The 19,443-nt window shown below is 53.0% G+C and overlaps 6 protein-coding genes across 6 annotated transcripts; 3 read left to right on the forward strand and 3 right to left on the reverse strand.

The window, feature by feature from the left end:
* Positions 1-1,010: 1,010 nt before the first annotated feature.
* Positions 1,011-2,345, forward strand: N7468_003079 (uncharacterized protein; the record flags this gene model as incomplete). Its single annotated transcript, XM_058472376.1, has 1 exon — positions 1,011-2,345. One exon carries the CDS (start codon positions 1,011-1,013, stop codon positions 2,343-2,345), a length of 1,335 nt encoding a protein of 444 aa, XP_058331379.1.
* Positions 2,346-2,921: 576 nt separating this feature from the next.
* Positions 2,922-10,070, reverse strand: N7468_003080 (acetyl-CoA carboxylase ACC1; the record flags this gene model as incomplete). Its single annotated transcript, XM_058472377.1, has 6 exons — positions 2,922-4,202; positions 4,273-5,040; positions 5,093-7,393; positions 7,446-9,372; positions 9,459-9,724; positions 9,906-10,070. The coding sequence occupies 6 exons, from the start codon at positions 10,068-10,070 to the stop codon at positions 2,922-2,924; spliced, it is 6,708 nt and encodes a 2,235-aa protein (XP_058331380.1).
* A 1,811-nt stretch (positions 10,071-11,881) lies between these two features.
* Positions 11,882-13,691, reverse strand: nde1 (nuclear distribution protein NudE; the record flags this gene model as incomplete). The annotated part of the gene is made up of 2 exons (XM_058472378.1): positions 11,882-13,381; positions 13,449-13,691. 2 exons carry the CDS (start codon positions 13,689-13,691, stop codon positions 11,882-11,884), a joined length of 1,743 nt encoding a protein of 580 aa, XP_058331381.1.
* Positions 13,692-14,650: 959 nt separating this feature from the next.
* On the forward strand, positions 14,651-16,010 carry N7468_003082 (cysteine hydrolase family protein; the record flags this gene model as incomplete). Its single annotated transcript, XM_058472379.1, has 4 exons — positions 14,651-14,757; positions 14,830-15,254; positions 15,315-15,446; positions 15,508-16,010. 4 exons carry the CDS (start codon positions 14,651-14,653, stop codon positions 16,008-16,010), a joined length of 1,167 nt encoding a protein of 388 aa, XP_058331382.1.
* Positions 16,011-16,439: 429 nt separating this feature from the next.
* Positions 16,440-17,187, reverse strand: N7468_003083 (TRAPP subunit TRS20; the record flags this gene model as incomplete). Its single annotated transcript, XM_058472380.1, has 2 exons — positions 16,440-16,803; positions 16,910-17,187. The coding sequence occupies 2 exons, from the start codon at positions 17,185-17,187 to the stop codon at positions 16,440-16,442; spliced, it is 642 nt and encodes a 213-aa protein (XP_058331383.1).
* Positions 17,188-17,922: 735 nt separating this feature from the next.
* N7468_003084 (splicing regulator NSRP1-like domain-containing protein) lies at positions 17,923-19,261 on the forward strand (the record flags this gene model as incomplete). Its single annotated transcript, XM_058472381.1, has 2 exons — positions 17,923-18,060; positions 18,125-19,261. The coding sequence occupies 2 exons, from the start codon at positions 17,923-17,925 to the stop codon at positions 19,259-19,261; spliced, it is 1,275 nt and encodes a 424-aa protein (XP_058331384.1).
* Between the last annotated feature and the right edge of the window lie 182 nt (positions 19,262-19,443).

The raw sequence follows: 19,443 nt of genomic DNA on the forward strand, positions 1-19,443 counted from the left end.
GAGTCTCGATCTGATTGGGTCGCTGCCAAAGAACGCTGCTGCCTGCTTTGACGGCGTATCGAGTTACCAAAGTCGGTCATGCAGACCGGGTTCCGTTCGAACGACCTGGTGAAACGATTCAAGTCCAAATGTTTCAGAGCGGCGCTTGGTAGTCTGCTGGTACAAGTCTTCTTAGCAATGACTATGCGTCTATACAGGCACGGGGGAATGTGGCCATCAATCAAGGATTGGGCGGTGCACTAGCTTGTATTGTGGAGCTCGTCTCGTCAGAGGATGCCAAATAGAGATTCACGATAAGGGGACAATGCCAATTGGAAGACGCTATGATGTTCGAACATAGGAATGGCTCAGAGACATCACTAATAGTACTGAGGATAAGTTGAAACATAAAAGTGCCATGTGTCTCTCAATGTCTTTGGTCTTGATTGTTGTATGAAAGCGTTCGGTCCTCTAAGGCTCCAACATCAGCATGAGTAAATCCAAACTTTGCATAACTCAAACGAGCGTCTTGACTCCGGGATTATGCTGCTTCGATGTTCCTCCATATTGCTTCGGGGTTACTCTCTTCTTACACTTCTTTGTGCGGCTATTCCTTTGAGGTCTATTGTTCCTATTTCAGAATTGCTTCGGGATACCAAAGGGTCTCCTTTTGATATTGGACCCTCGCATTATGAAGACGTCGAACAATACACTTGCAATATCTATGACTACGCTTGACAATGAATTCCGTGGTTTCTTTTTTCTGTGCTAGAACACTACGGGTGTCATGTCATTCTCGCTTTGCCTCTCATCAATGACACGAAACCTATACGTCAAGTTCGCATAGTTATCATCCATTAAGCACCTTATCCATTATCCAAAAAGCCGCTCATTTAGCCCAGGCAAAAGTGAGAGATACAAATACGGAGCCGGGCCTCGTAGCTAGATCATAAGAACGCTCATCAGGTAGAATACCTCAGGAACTCCTAACAATTTTTCCAACACGACCAAGACATAATCAATACGATAAAATGACCGGTAAAAATTCTAGCAGTACTTCTTCTGCGAAGAAGATCAGAAAGGCAATGGCGAAGCCGTTCCGGAACATCCTGGGTAAGTCGAGCAAGTCAAAGTCAAAGTCAAAGGATAAAGAAGACGATATACCAGTCAGCCCAGCCGGGTCCCCTGGTGAACAGGGGCCTTCCGGGGAGCGAGGGGAGACCGAAGAGCGAGAACCTGCTGAAGAGCAAAGCCCAGAGGGTGAAAGAGGTCCGACTGGTCAGCGAGGTGCCCGGGGCGCTGAACGAGAACATCGAGGAACTCAGGCCCACCCAAGTATTTTAGGGAAACGAGCACGTCAGGAACCGGAAGAACAAAGAGAAGGCAAGGAGCCAGGGCCTTCTGGGACGAGCGAAAAAGGTACGGATGAGCAAGGTACGGACGAACAAGGTACGGACGATGAGGGTACAGACCAACCAGGCGAAGGGGAACGCCGCCAGCCTCAGCTGGGCAATGCTGACCTTGACCCAACTACATCTGAAGGGGCCCAAAGAGACGCCTCTCTGCATTCCCAATCATCATCAGGCGCCTCGTCCTACATTACAGCCGTCGAATATAACCGCCCTGCATGGAGAGGCCGTGACAGACCAATGGACGCCGAATGGCTGCGCATGCGAGGCCGACAAGTGCAGTCCTGGATCGACAACCCCGATCAACCCAATTGCCCCGTCCAACGGTGCGAAATGGACCTCCAGCACCTCAGAACCATTGCACCGGGGGTCAGGGTCCGTACAAATCCACACCTATACCCGCTAGTGGAGGACGAGCTGCTCTTCCCCCGGGGCGAACGGCGCCCCCGGGAGAGGGAGTACTCAGGCTGGCTGTACTTCTTCGGGCAAGAAACATACCGGGCCTTGGGCGAGCACCCGTCGCGGAATTACTTCGAGGGGATCACCGCGCCGGGCACGCTTATCATCCAGACCGTCGCGCGGAGTACGCGCTACTTCCCGTACATTTCTGATGTTGCGCTGACGCTATACAAGCACGACCAGAAGCGGATGGAGTCGCTGCGGTATATTTTTGTGCTGGACGTGGTGAATGAGCAGACAAGTTACCTACTCACGCGGCAGATGGAATGGGCGGAGGGGGATGTTTTTGAGCATGGGTCGCGTGTTTATCAGCAGATTATGGGGACGCGGGTGGGGAGGATGGTGGGATATCTGATGCTCGGCGCCTTTGAGCGTGGCACCTACCGGATTTCCCGGATCAGTACTTATTCGCTGCAGAACTTGAGATTCGACATTGAGAAGATAGAGGACCGTGAACTTGGTGAGCCGTCTAGTAAAAGAGCGAAGACGTCAGAATGATTCGCAAGCCGTTGGGCTGTTTCGTGAGTTCGTCGAGTCCAGCAGCTACTATCCCGACTACACCGAGCCCTACTAACACTGGGACCGGGGGGGGTTGTATCTTGTGATGTTTGTAGGTGCTAGTTTATCCTATCTAGTCGATTACTATTAGTAGTAACTGATAAACAGAATTAAGAAATTTAGACGGTCTGGAACGTTCTATTGAAAGCCGAAAGAAATAGAAGGAAACCCCCCCCCGTGATACACTTCTAGTAGTGCAGACCCTTGATGCAAAGGTACTCAGTGGCAACCAACTTGAAGAACTGGAAACATAACAGCTACTCATCGTAGTCTCATGAACCGAGACTAGTAATACTAGCATGAGAAATCAATGGTATAATCGAACATGTGTATTTGACTAGAAAACTCGTTCTGGCATGACAATGCGACCTGAAACAAAACACCGATGCAATCTGCAAGCTAAAGAGAAGAAAAACATAGATCACATCAGGTCATAAAAAGTGACCGCTCTATTTTCCCCCAACCAAAAGAACATAAAGACAAAGAGATGAAGAGGAGAAAGAAACCAACTCAGATCTATGGAGTACCAAGGAATCTGAGGACAGACTCACGCTCCTCCACAGGGAGCATAGAGAGAACCTGCTGGACACCACGGAGACCGCCCTCCTTGTTGCCAATAAGCAGCGATGCAACCTCGGAAGCGACGCCCTCGTTGCGGAGAGCATCGACCTTCGACTGGATAACCTTCTTGTTCTCCTCGTACCAGAGGGCAACCTTGTGGTCGTCGTGCTCGATCTCCTCGTCGAGCAGACCAGTCCAAGCATGCAGGGCGCGGAGATGGGCCGCACGAGCAGCTTCGGGGGTGGCGCGGGTACCGGAGGCAGGAATAGCACCGCCGGCGCCGTTGCGGGGCGCAGGAGAGCTGGAGGCAGCAGCCATGCGCTTGACGATCAGCTCTTCGCTGAGACGGCGACGCAGACGCCAGTAGAAGAAGCGGCGGGCGTTCTGCCACTTGAGGGGATGACGGATGGTGTTCTTGGCTTGCATGCGGCCTGCGCGGTCGTGCAGATCGGCAAACTGCAGAGCGATCTGCATGTACACGGGCAGAAGCTGCTCCTCGCGTTGAGCCATCTTGAGCTTGATCTCCGACAGCTGCTCGTTGCTCAGCGAAGAGTCCTCCAGAGAGCGGCGCAGCTCGCCGTAGGTGGGGTCCAGGCGGGCCATGGTATCGAGCTGCTTGTCGCGACGGTACTTGATGTTGACGATACCCTCGGGCTCGAGGACACCACCGCGGGAGTCTTCGTCGGCGTACATCTCCATCTGCTCGGGGTTGATGGTGGGGTCGACGACAACCCAGGATCCACCACGCAGTTCACCGAAGGGAGGAATGTAGACGAAGATGGGCTGCTCGTACTTGACGAGGGCATCGACGATGTAGGAACCGTACTTGAGAACCTCGTTGTACATGTCACGCTGGCCACCGGAGAAACCTCGCCAGTTGGCAAGGATCATGACGGGCAGCTGCTCACCGTTGTTGAAGTCACGCAGAGCCTGGGCGGTCTTGTAGGCCGAGTTGGGGTACCACACACCACCGGCCTCCTGGCTGATGGTCTCCATAGAGTCAGGGTTGGCAGGGTCAGCAGGGGTGATGTTCTCCACGGGGCGAGTCTCAACAGCAATCACACCCATGGGGATACCTCCAAGGCGGGCACGACCGATGACGACCGTGCGGGCCCAGCCACCGAGAGCCTCCTCGAAAGAGTCCTTATCGAAGAGGCCGGGCAAGAAGCCGTCCTCCTCCTGCTTACCAGCAATAAGCCAGCGAGGGTCATAGGCCTGCTTAGCCGGAGGGAAGTACTCGACATCACGGTCCCAGTTATCAGCCCAAGCGCGGATGGGGACGGGGGGCGTTTTTCTTGTCGGGGACGAAAGACATCCACTCGACAATCTTCTGCACACCCTCGAAGTCATCGTTGGCAGTCATATGGGAAACACCGTTCTTGTACATGATCTGAGTACCACCGAGCTGCAGGTTAGAGGTGTAGACCTCACGACCCAGCAGCTTGTTAATAGCAGGAGCACCAGTCAGGATGATGGGCTGGCCCTCAACCTGGATGGCGCGTTGACCGAGACGAACGAGGTAAGCACCGATACCAACGGAGCGGCAGGTAACAAGAGTGATGGTGAAGATATCCTCGTAAGCCTTAGAAGTAGCACCGGCAATAAGACCGGAGCCCTTCAGACACTCGACACCGAGACCGTCCTTGGCACCAATGACAGTGGTGATCTTGTGCCGCTCCTCACCCTCATCGGTGATGAGCTCAGTGATGACCTCCTTCTTCTTGCTAGCATCGAAGCGCTTCTTGACCTCGGGGGTGAGGTAGAGGTACTTGAAGCCAGCCTCGGGCTTGGACGCATCATTCCAAGCGACAGAGAAGTAGGGGATCAGTTCATCAGCGATACCGATACGGGCACCCGAGTTGGCAGACAGATAGATACGAGGAATACCAAGTTTGCGAGCAAGCTCGGTACACTTGTGGAAGAATTTGTCTTCCTGGGGACCGAAGGAGCCGATCTGGAAGGTGATGTCGTTCGCAACGATGATGAAACGACGGCCGCGAGGGTACTCAGGAGTACGGGCAGTGACAATCCATCCGACCATACCGTGGGTGTTGGTGCCAGGCTCACGGGAGACCTCAACCAGGTTGTCAGTGTCATCAAGCACAAGCTCGTTGTAGTCGATGCACTCGCCAACAGGGGGGGCGCTGAGAAGCCAGAGAAGGAATCTTCTCCAGGATCTTGGTCCAACTGTTCTGGAAGGCCTGGCGGAAGAGCTCGGGGAAATCGTACACGTACTGTGTTCCCATGAGGTGAGCCTTGTAACGTTTGGGCTGCAGCCACTCCTTGGTAGGGTAAGGAGTAGAGACAGGAAGCATGTGCATGGAGCCCAGCTTGGTGGTGCCACCAATGCTCTGGAAGATCCACTCGCCCTTCTCGGACTTGCGCTCGATGTAGAGCTCAACTTGGATGATGAATCCGAAGGTGTTGCTGATGATGACACGGAGAGGGTAAGGGAGGCCGGTGCTGGGGTCGGTGCAAAGAATACGGATCTCAGCCCCAGTGACACGGAGACGCCACAGACGACGACCGAAGCGGTCAAGGAAGCCAGCCAGAGCCTGCTCAACATCGATGGGCTGCAGGTTGAAGACAGGCGAGAAGTTGATGAAAATGTGGTTAAGATCAGAGTTGTTGTTGCCAATGATCTCAAGAGCATCCAGAATGTCGGTCATCAGACGGTCAGCCTCAGAGATCAGATACTCGGCAGTAGGAATGTCATCCCGAAGGCGACCAGGGCGCACCACGGCACGAACGAAGTACCGCTTGTCGACAGCCTTGTCGTTCTCAGGGCCCTTGCCAATAGCCTCGTAGACGTGGATATTGCGGTTCTCAGTGAAAACGGGCCTGATCTTGAACTTGGACAGACGACCGAGCTCAAGCTGGAAAGCAAGAGCGGGCTCATTGTGTCGGATACTGACATCCTCATCGTAGTCAGGGCCGCGGAAGGTAAAGTAGCCGGGGTAGACACCGTCCTTGCCACAGATGAAAGTGACACGGCGGATACGGCGGGCAAGGAGCTCTTCTTTGTTGTCTGCGAGCAGCTTCTGCATCTGGCCAACGAGCTGAGCATCGTCTGCAGTCTCGATGTCGCGGATGGCAATGTTGCAAACACCACTCAGGTCGTTTGTAGCGGTGTCAACCTTGACTCCGGGGCGGCGCTTTCCTTCCAGGTTGGCAAGCAAGCCACTGTCAGCAGGGCGCTTGGCCTTGCTGTCCAGGCGAGGAAGAGCCTCCAGGGCCTTGGGGAGAGCCTCCTCAGCATCTTCCAGGTACTGAACGGGGACAATCACACCCTTACGAAGAGGGTCACTGGTCGGGTCGTTGACCAGGTAAGACATGTCACTAATGGAGTTGATGCGCTTGAAGGGATTGGTCTCAGCAGTGGGAGTCCCGGGGGTTGAGGGCTGAGTTGAGGAGACCGGGCCGAATTCAGGCTGGCCAAGCTTGCCCATGCTGAAGTCCCACGTCAGGAAGGGTATGTCAGTTGAAGGGCTGTAGTCAATAGCCTTGACGGTGTAAGCACGGTATGCGCGGCGCACGTAGACCTCCAGCGCAGCAAGCGTAACCCATGGGTCCTGGTGGACAAAGAAGCGAGGAAGCACATCGAAGACAGTGTACTTCGAGTCGACAACCTCCTTCAAGGTGCCAAGATCGGGCTCACGGTGCTCCCAACCGCCCGTCTCACCGTAGCGAGACTCCACAACGGAAGAGCGCAGAATGTGCTCCATTTGGGACAGACGCTCTTCCAAAGAGGGCATAGCACACTGAATGAGAACTTCACGGGCCTTGAGAGTGACCTTGGCGGCCGAACGAGCTTCGAGCTCAGTGAGCTTCTTGAGGATGTCCTTGAAATAGGCGCCAACGTTCGTGACATTAGGCTGGTTGGGGCGGTACATGTCCAAGATGGCCAGGACCAGGTTGTTCTTGGAGCTGATGCGGCTGTGGGAGAGCACGGTGTGAACAACCTTGAGGATATCATCCTTGTTCTCGTCACGGAGCTTCAGGATCACGTCTTCATCACGCTTGACGCCAGTGGAGAAGAGGCTCTCAACTTCGTAGTACTGCTCGAGCAGGCTGATGAAAACTTTGTATTCGTTGACCTTCAGGCCATCGATGTACTTGTTGATGACATGGACCAGAGGGAGCAGAGTAGTCTTCAGAATCTCAGCATCGGCAGGGTTAACGTTCTCCTCGATGAACTTGACGATGGTCTTTTGCAATTGCTTAGCAGGGAACTCAGCGTGGCGAGCCTTGGACTTGTCGACAATGTTCTGAAGCTGGGCGTCCAACTTCTGAGGCATACGCGAGTGCAGAGCAGAAGACTGGGCGCTCCACTCTCCGTAAGGAAGCTCAGGGTTGCGCAGAACTTCAACGAGATCCTTGAGGGTCGCACCCATGATTACCTGGTTGTCAAATCCACGGAGAATGTTCTCCAGGATGCTGTACAGCAGTGTGAAGCGCTGAGGGGGGCTTATTACCAACGACGACAGGAGAACCCATCTCAGGAAGCTGGCCAGTGAAGGGCTGAGCGTGCTTGACGCGGGAGGGGTCATCCAGGGCAAGAATGCCAAGGATATCTCCAGCCTCGAGGGTCGCTCCAGGCTGCTTGATGAGCTGCACAATACCGTCTTCTTGGGCGATGAGAGGCATGTACATCTTCATAACCTCAACTTCGGCGTAAGGCTGGCCAGCACGAACGTGCTCACCGTTCTCGACAGTGAACTTGACCAGCTTACCAGGCGAGGGGGAGCGCAACTGGGTAGGGTCGTTCTCCTGCTCCAGAAGACAGGTCTTACCATCAACACTCAGGCGAGTGGCGGCGGGCTCCTCCTTCCAGTAAACGTTGTGACTGCGGCCGTTCAGCAAAACGAGCAGACCACCGTCGGCGAGAGCGCGGACACCAACGGAACATTTGGAGCCGTTGATGAACAGGTGGTAGCTGTCCAGGCCGGCACGGGTAGCAGTGAACTTGTATCGGGAGCCCTCGTAAATGAAGTCAACGGGGAAGACGGTCTTCAGGACATCGCGAGATGGCACCTGACCCTTCTCGAGACCCTTTCGGTAGGCGTCGATACCCTCCTCGCTGGCAAGGTGTGCCTTGGTGACGGCACCGCAAACAACAGCGACAATGGGGTCCGGGCGCTCGGCGGTCAGACGGTTAGAAATGAGTTGATCCAACCATCCAGTGGTGATGGTGTTGTCCTCGAAAGCGGGGGTCTCGAGCAGCTTGATGAGGTACTCAACGGTGGTTCGGAAATCACCGCGGATACTCAATTCCTTCAAAGCAACAACCATGTGCTTCCGCGAGGCCGATCGATTCTCGCCATAGGCGAAGATGTGACCGAATTGACTGTCCGAGAAGCTGTGAATACCACCGGCCGTACCGACAGAGAAGTAACCCCACACATTAGACGAACTACGGAAGTTGAGCTCGTGCATGGTACCGCTGGAAGGCTTGAAGCCCTCGCCGGGGTCCTCAGATGTGATACGGCAAGCGGTGGTATGGCCCTTAGGCTGGGGGCGGCGCTGGGTCTTGAAGCTCTCCTCGCTGGAGAAGTCAAAGTCGATCTCGGAGGAAGTGTTGGGGTCAACTCCGTACAGCAGACGAATGTCGCGGATGCGGTGCAGGGGAATACCCATAGCAACCTGCAGCTGCGCAGCCGGGATGTTGACGCCAGAAACCATCTCGGTAGTAGGGTGCTCGACCTGAAGACGAGGGTTCAACTCGAGGAAGTAGAACTGGTCATCAGAGTGCGAGTAGAGGTACTCGACGGTACCAGCAGAGACGTAACCCACAAGACGGCCCAAGCTGACCGCAGCGCGCTCCATAGCTTGGAAAGTAATGGGCTTGGCGATGGTGACGGGGGCCTCCTCAATGATCTTCTGGTGACGACGCTGCACGGAACAGTCACGGCCAAAGAGAGAGATGTTGTTACCGTACTGATCAGCCAGCAACTGGACCTCCAAGTGGCGGGCATTTCCAGCCAGCTTCATGATGAAGATTGGCGATCCAGGAATCTCGTTGGCAGCGGCATTGTACAGAGAAATGAAGTCTTCCTCATGCTCGACCTTACGAATACCCTTACCACCACCACCCTCGGAGGCCTTAATCATGACAGGAAATCCAATTTCCTTGGCCTTCTGCAGACCCTCCTCGGGGGAGGAGGTGCAACCCTTGGCGTAGACATCGTCCTCCACGGTCACAATACCCTTGTCATCGATCGTTACCTCATCCACGCCAGTTCCGGACCATGGGATACAAGGCACACCCGCATGCTGTGCAACAATGGTGGACGAGATCTTGTCTCCAAGCGAACGCATAGCCGAAGCCGGGGGGCCGATGAAAATAATCTTCTTTGGCGAGGCAGCCAAATACTCGGGTAATCGTGGGTTTTCCGAAGCGTGACCCCTGTATATCTCGTCAGCCTGGTGATCTTTGCCTTCCCGGCCCCGGCCCAATAATGAGGGCAGGCGCACAGGGTGGGAATTGCTTACCATCCAGCCCACACAGCGTGGACATCCATTCGCTCCGCAACATCGACAATCAACTCAACGTTTGCATAATTATTATTATTAGTTCCGCCAGGAACCTCGACGTATTGATCGGCCATACGGATGTAATCGGCATTCGCTCGTAGATCTTCGGGGGTAGCCATCACGGTGAATTGAATCGCCCGCTCGTTGCCGAAGGTTTCGTAGGCCCATTTTCGCACTGATCGGATCTCCTTGACGGCGGCGATACCATTGTTGGCAATAAGTACCTAAAAAGACCATTGTCAGACCTCCACTGCCACTCTTTTTTTTTCCCTTTTTTAAGTCAAGGTTCATTTCGCCCCGCAGATTTTGTGTGAGCCTCTCCGATCCAGTCACCGCGGCGAAGAAACGTGAAGGAAACGTGAAGGAAACACAAAGAGTAGAGTAGACCAGCAGAAGCTAACTTACGGAAGTAATGACAGTGTGACCATCGTGGGCGGCCACGAAGTCCTTCACACTACTTGGGGGAGCGGCTTCCAGGCGATTGCCACCGATGAAATGTGAGGCCAGTGTGCTGTGCTTGGCCGCGTAGGAGCTGGCCTGGCTGGCCGCATTACCGTTAGGGACACCCATTGTGTTCGGAAATCAATAGGCAGTCTCAAATCCCATGTAAGGGTTTTGGGGGAAAGCCCTCAATCAAATGTACACAGCACTGCTGGTACGAAGAAAAGAATAATGTACACTTATTAGGTTCGGTGGCGAGCGCGCGGAGGGTAGAAGAAGGATAGAATTGAAAATCTGCGCAAAACCAGATCTTCGATTAGCTGAAGTTTTGGGTGTTTGGCAAAAAAAGAAGACAGGTAAGCCCAGGCGTCCGAGGAGGGGGCGGAAAGTGCTGATCGCAAACGGACCAAAAAATTCCCAATGGGACGCGAAAAAAAAACTGGGGGCGACAATTGCAGGAAAAGGTTGCAACAGCGACTCACCGGGAACCACCACACTCCCGATTTGAGAGATAGAGGAGAATTAGGAGAAAGGAAGAAGCTGGCAATTACAAGATCTCGAAAAGAAAAAAAAAAACAGGAAAGATCCAGACTAATAGGGATAGATAGGGCGCTGCTAACTATTTCTCGACAGCACCAACAAACTAAGCACAACTGGGAAAAAAGGCAAAATGGAAAATATCCCCAAAGGAGGATTGGCCCAGAAAATTGCTGAGAATGCAAGTCAACCCCACTCGAGCGAAAAGTGGAGAAATCCCAACGACAGGTACTGCAAGTTCCTCTGGGCCCGTCGCTTCCCCAACTCTCCCCTTTGATTTTGTCGGGCTTTGTTGGGGGGGTCCACTGCGGCAGCCAATTGTCCCACCATTTTTACTCTAACCCCCTCGTGCTGATAGGTTGTGAGGTTGATTTGGAGGTGCTATACTCCGTAGTATGCACACATTTACTGGAATGCCTACGGCCTTAACCAAGTCTGCTTAAGCCAGTCTGCTGCTGTAGAGTCATATGTAGGCAGTAGATCTCTCATTTCGCCCGGACTCCGAAGCTGGTCCCGCTGTCACCTTGCCTTCGACTGCCTGGACCCTGCCAAGGTCCTGGCAAGGCCCTCCCCCATTCCGGCGATTCTCCTCCCGATTCGGTCGGATTGTTGGCCTTAAGGGCCTTAAGGGCTTGGCCAGGTCCCGCATCATGCAGCCCCGACGACATTCGGACACCGAATTGTTGAATTTGCGCGCTCGGAGCTTTCCGTTCTCGCTCAGAGGAGTCGTCTTCTAATCTCCGTAAGGCTGAGCCGCAAGCCTAGGCCCTTCGTACTCGTAGACAGCATCAATTGACGTCCCTATGTCGCGGAACCCCATCCAGATCCGTTTCTGCATCATGACGTCGGGCACGAACCAACGGAAAGGGGCGCAGAAACGTGGGGCTCTAGGGCTATCGTAGGATCCAATCCGAAATCAGTTAGCGATGTGCCCATCCGCTGGCCCGTGTTGAGATCGCCCTAAGGATAGTGATTAGATCGAAATCTTACGAGAGATCTTAGGCTACGGAGTACACTAACTACGGCGACTTCCATCTCAATAACATAACATCGTGGGTATTATTCAAAACGCCTCACATAAAAAGAAAATAAGGTTGCTGAGACACAGCTTAGGACGGCCCCAGAATCCATGGCGGCTACACGGTTCATAGAGACAAAAACAAAGACCGGGTTCCGACGGTCGTAGAAAGACACCTCCGAGGCGCTCCGATGAGAATAGAACAAGGCTGTACAGGATGAGAGCGCAGAAGAACGGGGGAATCTATCCAGGGCCACTATCCAGGTGGCCAATGCACAAAATGCAAAATCCCATGCTCCGAGTTAAATTGTCGATAATTGGAGTCAAGTAGCAAGAAAAAAAGAAGAAACGCCAAAACCCCCATTGGCTGGAGCGAAACAACTGGCTAGCCTAGTATGTTTCCCCCCAGGTCCGCAGCCGGCTTGCGTTCGAGAGGTGGTGGGGGGATGCCCGACCCGATGCTACTTTTGAAGCTTCGGGGGGTGGGGATGCCGCTGGCGGCTCGTTTCTTCAATCCCACGGAAGTAGCTGACACTGACGGTCGTCGCAGCTCCTGAGGAAGTCGAGATGTAGGAACTGGCACATCGTCGTCTTCCTCGATATACGACATGCCGCCAGGGTTATTGTTACTCATAGAGGACCGAGGCCGACGGCTCTCTGTTGTCGGGTTAGTCGAGTAATGACCGAGAGGGGTTTTGGCGCCAGGACGGCTGGACCGACTTTCGGGGCGAACGGGGACACCCGAGTGGACACTTTGGCTGAACGAGCTACGGCTGGAGAAGCTGGTTCGGCTGCTCGGGCGGCTGTCGCCTGTGCGTGCCCCGAAGGATTGGCGGCTCTGCGGGAGATATGACGGCGTTCCTTCGCTATCCCGAACCGACGAGCCGTAGCTACTACCGCTCAGGCGTTTGCGAGAGCTTCGTCGAACAGTGATATTTGAGGTAACAGGGCTATCCCCAATGACAGAGCCTGATCGAGACATGGAGCGAGGGGATCCAATAGACGAGGTGTCCGAAGGCGCGGGAAGTCGGGACTTTGCAGACTGGACTCGTTCCTCGAGCTTTTGCATCTTGCCAATCAGACCTCGGATCTGGTACAAGGACCCCGACTTGGGCATTCCCGATGGACGAGCAGAGTTCATCCGCGTCATGCTGTTGCGAGAATTGACGGAAGGAGTGGAGCGGCCCCCATTACTGTAGGCCAAGGACGGCGTCCGGGAATGATTGGGACGGGGCTGCGTTCTTGCGTTGATGAGGCTGCGCGAGTTGACAGGTTCGTTACCAGCGGCTCTAGTCCGAGGGAATGTGGGAGTGGCATTGATGGACCTGCGTAGGCTAGCCGACGACTCCGATATAGGAGGTGAAGGAGGTGTCGCAGTAGAGGACGTCAGGGAGGTTTGAGACAGCTTGGCAGGTGGTGTAGCAAAAACAGGAGAGGAAGTAGCGGTGTTCGGTGATCGATCAAAAATTTCCAAGGTCTGAGGAGTCGAAGGGCTGCGGTACAAGGGAGTTGGCTTGCGACGACGGTAGCCGCCAGCTTCGGTGTTGCGCAGCTTCTCCTGGATAATCTCAGCCTCGACCTTCAGATCTGATAGCTCAGAACGCAGGCGCTGGTTGTCAATTCTCAGGCCTTCTCGCTCTTGTTCCCCATTTCGGACTTCTTCCTCGAGCAGCACCCCACGTTCGATGGCTACGTTATATTTGGATTCCATGTCCTCCAGGGACGATGTGGTGTTCCGGGCTTGCCGCTCGTAGTCATCATTGGCAACTTCAATGTCTCGAAGCTTCATCTGCAATGTACGATTGCTGTCACGCAGGGCAGTGATTTCTTTCTGGAGGGAGTTTTGTGCAGCATTGGCGTCGGTTTTAGACTGCTTGTATTTGTTCTGCAGATCTGTCAGTTCTCTCACGTCTTTGGAGATATAAAAAAAGAAGCAGTGAGTGATCGCATACCTTCCATTCGTCCACTTCATACCGCAGTGTGTCAACTTTTTCTTTCAGCTGGCGCTCCCGCTTCTCAGAAGCTTCGATGTCCCGCTCCAGCTCGGCTTCCAGCTCCCGACTGGATACCTGGAAGTCGGCAAGTTCAGCCTCTAGCTGTTCATACTGAGCCTTGTAGTGAGCCAGTTCATCTTTGTATGAGCTGCCAGAATGCTTCTTCGTTTCAGAAGGCGATCCCTCCTCCGCGACTGGCATGATCCGGTGTTGGGCACCCAGCGACGGGTCGCAACGGGGACGGTGGGCGGTTCGCGATTTGCAAATTCGTAAGCGATGTAAGAATCACAGACGCAGAATGCGCCTGCAGATTGATGGGGTATTTTCCCCCGAAAGCCTTTGATGTTGTATGATCGAGGGAGTCTCGCCCGCCGGATGTGTTGTTGATAAGGACCCCTCCGGCGAGGCGGTGACGCAGGCTGGGGAAAATGACCAGTAGGCGGCTGGGGACCCTCCACCGAGAGAGTGTAGAAGACGAAAGTCGAAGATTCCCGGTTGTACGAAGCGACGGCACTTACCTTACTCTTTGTCGTCTTTGTCGATAGAGTGACTCTCACGGTGGAAGGTGTGTCGCAAAGGCGGGATCGATTAGATCGGTGTTGATGTGTTTCGGTCGTCAGGGGCCACAGGGCCGCTAGTCCTAACTGAGACGAGTTCGGACCATGTGAATCTGGGTTGCTTGTCTCCCTCCGTCATTTCTGTTGTTTTGCCACCGCTCTTGTCGCCTAAGGCACCAAGGCTTTAAACATCCTTTTGCGCTACTCCCGAACAGGCAATTGACTCGATCGCGCCTACGATCTGGATTCATCCGAGGGTCTCCCTGGGTCTGGGGTATTTCATCGCTACGAAGGTGAGTGGCTGTGATTTCCTGCGGAATTCCTACTTGCTGAAAGCGAGACTATACCCGCTGCGGGTGTCTCCATCGAGCTTTCATTTGGGTTGCCCCTCCCCTGATATGCCCACGCACAGCTTTAACGATTCGTGAGCTGATCGTCGTAATTGCTTCCACGCACTTGTTTACCCTCGTCTCCTCTGGTTGCTTTGCCCCATCCACCCATCATGTAGCCTGCCCCGTTAGCACGTGGCGATAACATGACAACCATGCTGACCTTAGATATTAGATAACCAGGCTAAAGGGGCTCAGCACCTCCTCGTCCGCCATGGCGAGTCCCAACGACCTCAACCTCGACGCGCCTAGCGATCTCACGGACATACCAGATATTGGCATGGCATTGGTTCCTCCACCAGAGGGAACATATCCTGACAAGTTAGTCTAGCATACCCCATTATGCATAGCAGAGCCAGAAGCTAAATACTCATATGTTATTCTTACCCGCAGAGCTACTTTATTGGCTGCTGTCCAGGCACATGGCAAACAACATGGCTACAACGTGGTTGTGAAGTCTTCCAGCACCCCGACTGAGAAAAAGCCAGGGCGTACTGCTAAAGTTTGGCTGCGCTGTGACCGCGGCGGTCACTATCGTCCGCGTAATGGCCTTACGGAAGAGACTCGCAAACGTCGTCGTACCTCCCGTCTCATGGATTGCCCTTTCATGCTGGTCGCGGCCGGTTCTCCTGGAATATGGACTTTGAGCGTACTGAACCCGACTCACAATCATGGACCTGTGGTCGAGAAGCCTCGGCAAGTGCCTCACCACAAAGTTCGCAAGGGCCAGCTGCCTGCGCTGCCATATGACTGGCCACATGATGCGACATTCACCCCTTATACTACTGCACTCGTCATCATCGATATGCAGAAAGACTGTATGTTCAACTTCTCTAGGATCCGTGTTACCGATTAGACACCACCTAACCTATCTATAGTTTGTTCCCCTGGGGGATATATGGAGTATCAGGGCTACGACATCTCTCCTAACCAAAATCTGATCCCACGCCTCCAGCGCCTGCTACATGTCTTCCGCTCTGGGGGATTCCAGGTCTACCATACTCGCGAGGGTGAGTGGTATCATCATTTACAACATTTGATTGCATTGCGGTTCCTAACTTTTGTCACCAGGACACCGACCCGATCTTTCAACTCTGTCCAGTCGGGAAGCCTACCGTTCTCGGAACAATGCATCGGGCCTTGGCATCGGCTCTCCAGGTCCATTAGGTCGACTCTTGATCCGAGGAGAGATGGGCCATGACACTATTGATGAACTCTACCCAGCTCCTGGAGAGCCAGTCATTGACAAGCCCGGGCGCGGCGCATTCTCACACACCGACTTTGAACTCATCCTGCGGAATAAAGGAATAAAAAATCTCGTCATTGCCGGTGTCACCACGGACGTCTGCGTCTCGACCACCATGCGCGAGGCAAATGATCGTGGGTTCGACTGCGTTGTCCTTGAGGATGGCACGGCGGCAAGCGAGCCATCTCTTCACGTCAGCACGCTTGAATCTATCAAGATGGAAGGTGGCATATTCGGTGCTGTCGCCAAACTCGAAGACGTCGTTCACGCCGTTGAAAACTTCAAGGCCGTCACTATGAAGAAGCTGGCTCCTCAGATGACCGTTTGAAATTTCCCATTGAGCGTTCTAGCGAGGCAATTTGGCCTATTGGCACCCGGAGGATTAGGCGGCGTTATGGCTTTTTTTTGGCTCTTTTCTTCTTCTCTTCTAATCTGTTCTGACTCATAATTGGGTTTCTGCGTGGAATTAGCGGGCCGGCTCGGGAAGTTTTCGGTATAACCTAGGATGTTTTTGTGTTCAAAGCACCCGAACTTGAACTTCGTACATGATAACATCTGGAGAGCAGCCACTTTGTAATTTTGTAGGCTTTGAATAGCACATAATCTCATATCTCTAGAATCATATGCAAGAATATCACCCTAATCACGCAAATATTAGGTAATGTTGTCGTTCAAGTAACGATTATGAAAGCCCACGAACGCCCACGCTTGGAAAAGGAAAAACTATGTCCAGTCCATCAACACCAATGAAATATAGCTAAAGCCACTTCTTCCCAGCAGCAGTGACTCGTGTCCGGAAGACAGGGCTCTTGATCTCCATCCCCTGCTTATAAAATGGGCTCATGGCGGTTTTGACATAGCTCTCGTAAATCTCATTCATGAATTGGCGTATGGCTTCTTCGGTTTGTGGAGAGGTCGGGTTTGCTGCGACAGAGCTTGACGAGGCGCGGGTTGTTGAAGCAGATGATCCCAGGAGCGATGAGGAACCGAGGCTCCCTGAGGTACCCGAAGAGGGGAGCTGGGGTGGTTGGTGAAGCAGGAGGAAGCGCGCACCACTTGGAGTGAGGAAGGCGGAAATGTATGCTGTCGCTGGTGGGTAGGTGTCGATGTGCTTAAGATACCTGGCCAAGATGTTAGATTTAGGCTCATCAAGCTTAAGGCTGTAACATAAGCCGTGCGAGAGAGAAGCCAGTTTGGCTGTCTTGAGAAAATCAGCATATTACTTACATTCCCCCATTGGTCCATTGGGCCTCTTCGACAATATCCAAGCTTGAGTGGATGATAAATTGGTTCATGTACTGTGCCGTGTCCGGGAAGCGGAAGCGAGCAATGCCATCGCCCCCTCCTTTAGAGGTTCCAAAGGCGATATTGAAAATGGGGGTATCAGTCGGTGAGAGGATAGTGAAGTAGTATGACATTTTGGACAGTTGCGAGTGTGGAGACAAGACACAGGGGGTTGAGGGGATAAGAACATCCAGGGCTGCACGTGATTGATAAGATAACATGTTCTAAAGTCCACGCTTCATGATTTCATAGGCTTTACAGCTTTGTTCAGGAGAGAATTACCTCTGTACTGATATCTTTGGGTAATTTAAGAGCAGTTTCATTTAATTCCTTACTTCCTGCGTGTCCAAGAAGACTTTTATGGTAATAATGAGGTTGAGTCAGCAGGTTTTGTTGGAGATATATTTTGTACTGACCATAGCTACGGGCGGTCCTAGTCGCGGGGCACGATTTCGACTTTCGATAACCAAACTATGACTAGTAGCCTAGCACTAGTATAATTTTGACTATTCATCCTACAGAAGAGTGTCTATTCCCGAGTATTGGCGGTTGAATTGCTAAATGAGCGTATGCTACCGAGTCTAAACGATATTGACCCTCATAGGGCCCGTATGGTCGGGCGCTGGTAATCAAACTCTTGGGTGCTCTATCGATTGTGATTAACCACTCGTGAAGAAGTGCACGGGTAAATCGGGGTATATTATTAGCTCCCCTGATCGTATAGACCGTGATTCAACAGCTAAAATTAGCTTTAATGACACTCAAGCTCTGGGCCATTTCGAGCAGTAGAGTGGTCACATGACCGATAAGAACAGCTGCTTATCGTCCTCTCGACCTACCCCAGACATCTTCACTTTTCATTAAGCCACGGTCTCCGTGGGTTCTCCTGATCCCAAGTACCACTGTCTTGCGAGAGTGTATCTTCAACATTCGTTGCCTTCGGCGCAACATACAAAATGGCTCCGCAATTCTCCATGGGGCTCAACTTGCCGAAAAAGAAACCTGCTGGCCCGAAAGCAGGAAACCCACTCGCCCAGAAGCGCAAGAATATATTTGATGATGAGTCGGACGAAGAACAGCAAGGAGATGATAAAGTTGAGGAAATATCCACCATCGATGGATTCGGGGCGCCATCATCGGAGAAGACACCATCTGCAGGACCACCCCCCCAAACGAAAGATGCAAATGGGAGGTGGCAAACCCAACCTCAAGCCACTAAATAAAAATTCCGTTTTCGCCGATGACGAGGATGAACATGAGAAAAAAGACATGGAGGCCCAAAAAGCAACAGAGTATGGATTGAATCAGGCGCAATCAAAAAAGCAACCTGCCTCCGATCGCGATTTCACAAACTTGTCCACTTTACACAGCAGCAAGAAGCATGCCAAGGAGGCAGAGGAACTAGATCCATCAGTATATTCCTACGATGAGGTCTATGATAGCCTTCACGCCAAGCCCAAGAAGACTACAACTACGAATCAGAGTGAGGTACCAAAGTACATGACGAATCTGCTGCGGAGTGCAGAGATTCGAAAACGGGACCAGCTCAGAGCGCGCGAACGCCAACTACAACGCGAGCGTGAAGAAGAGGGTGACGAGTTTGCGGATAAAGAAAGCTTTGTTACAAGCGCCTACAAAGCGCAGCAAGCGGAAATGCGCAAGGTAGAGGAAGAGGAGGCTCGACGAGAGCAGGAGGAAGAAGAGCGACGCAAACAAAATGGAGGGGCTGGTATGATCAACTTTTACAAAGATATGCTCTCCCGCGGAGACGCCGAACATGGAGAAGTTGTCAAAGCTGCCGAAGAGGCCGCCCAACGTGTCAAAGCAGGCGAGGTCCTTGAGGAAACGGTCGCGGAATCGGAAGAGAAAACCGATGCGCAGAAAGCCGAGGAGCTCAATTCTCGTGGCGCTCATGTTGTCGTCAACGATGAAGGCCAAGTTGTGGATAAGCGCCAGTTGCTATCTGCGGGTCTGAATGTCGCGCCTAAACCCAAGGCCACCCCTCCCTCTGCTGCTTCAAAAAATGCACGAGGGCCTCTCCCAAGACCAGGCGCTGGTGTTGGGGCGCAATTTGGCCGCGGGGCTCAACGGGCTCGCCAGACAGAGTTGGTTGCCCAACAATTGGAAGAACGGGCCCGCCAAGAGGAAGAAGCAGAAGCGGCACGACAAAAGGAAATTGCCGACCGTATTCGCAGCAAGAAGTCTGCCACAGATGTATCCAGCGCAAAAGAGCGTTATCTTGCAAGAAAGAAGGAGCGGGAAGAGGCGGCCAAGGCTGCTTCTGCTTCCTCTTGAGATCAACTTTAATTCCAATTGGGCTTTGTACATTCGCATTTACGGAGTCTATGTGAGCTTTGAATTGTATAAATGGGGTCTTACAGCAGATTGCTAGTAGGTCTGTACCAATGGTTATGCTTTGAACGAATTTTATTTACGATATGATGGCCACATGGTTTGAGGTTCTGATTGTAAAATGA

The sequence above is a fragment of the Penicillium chermesinum genome (genome assembly GCF_028974085.1).
Source record: "Penicillium chermesinum strain IBT 19713 chromosome Unknown utg000003l:1.0-5111272.0:1.0-5115320.0, whole genome shotgun sequence".
In the NCBI taxonomy this organism is placed as follows: Eukaryota; Fungi; Ascomycota; class Eurotiomycetes; order Eurotiales; family Aspergillaceae; genus Penicillium; species Penicillium chermesinum.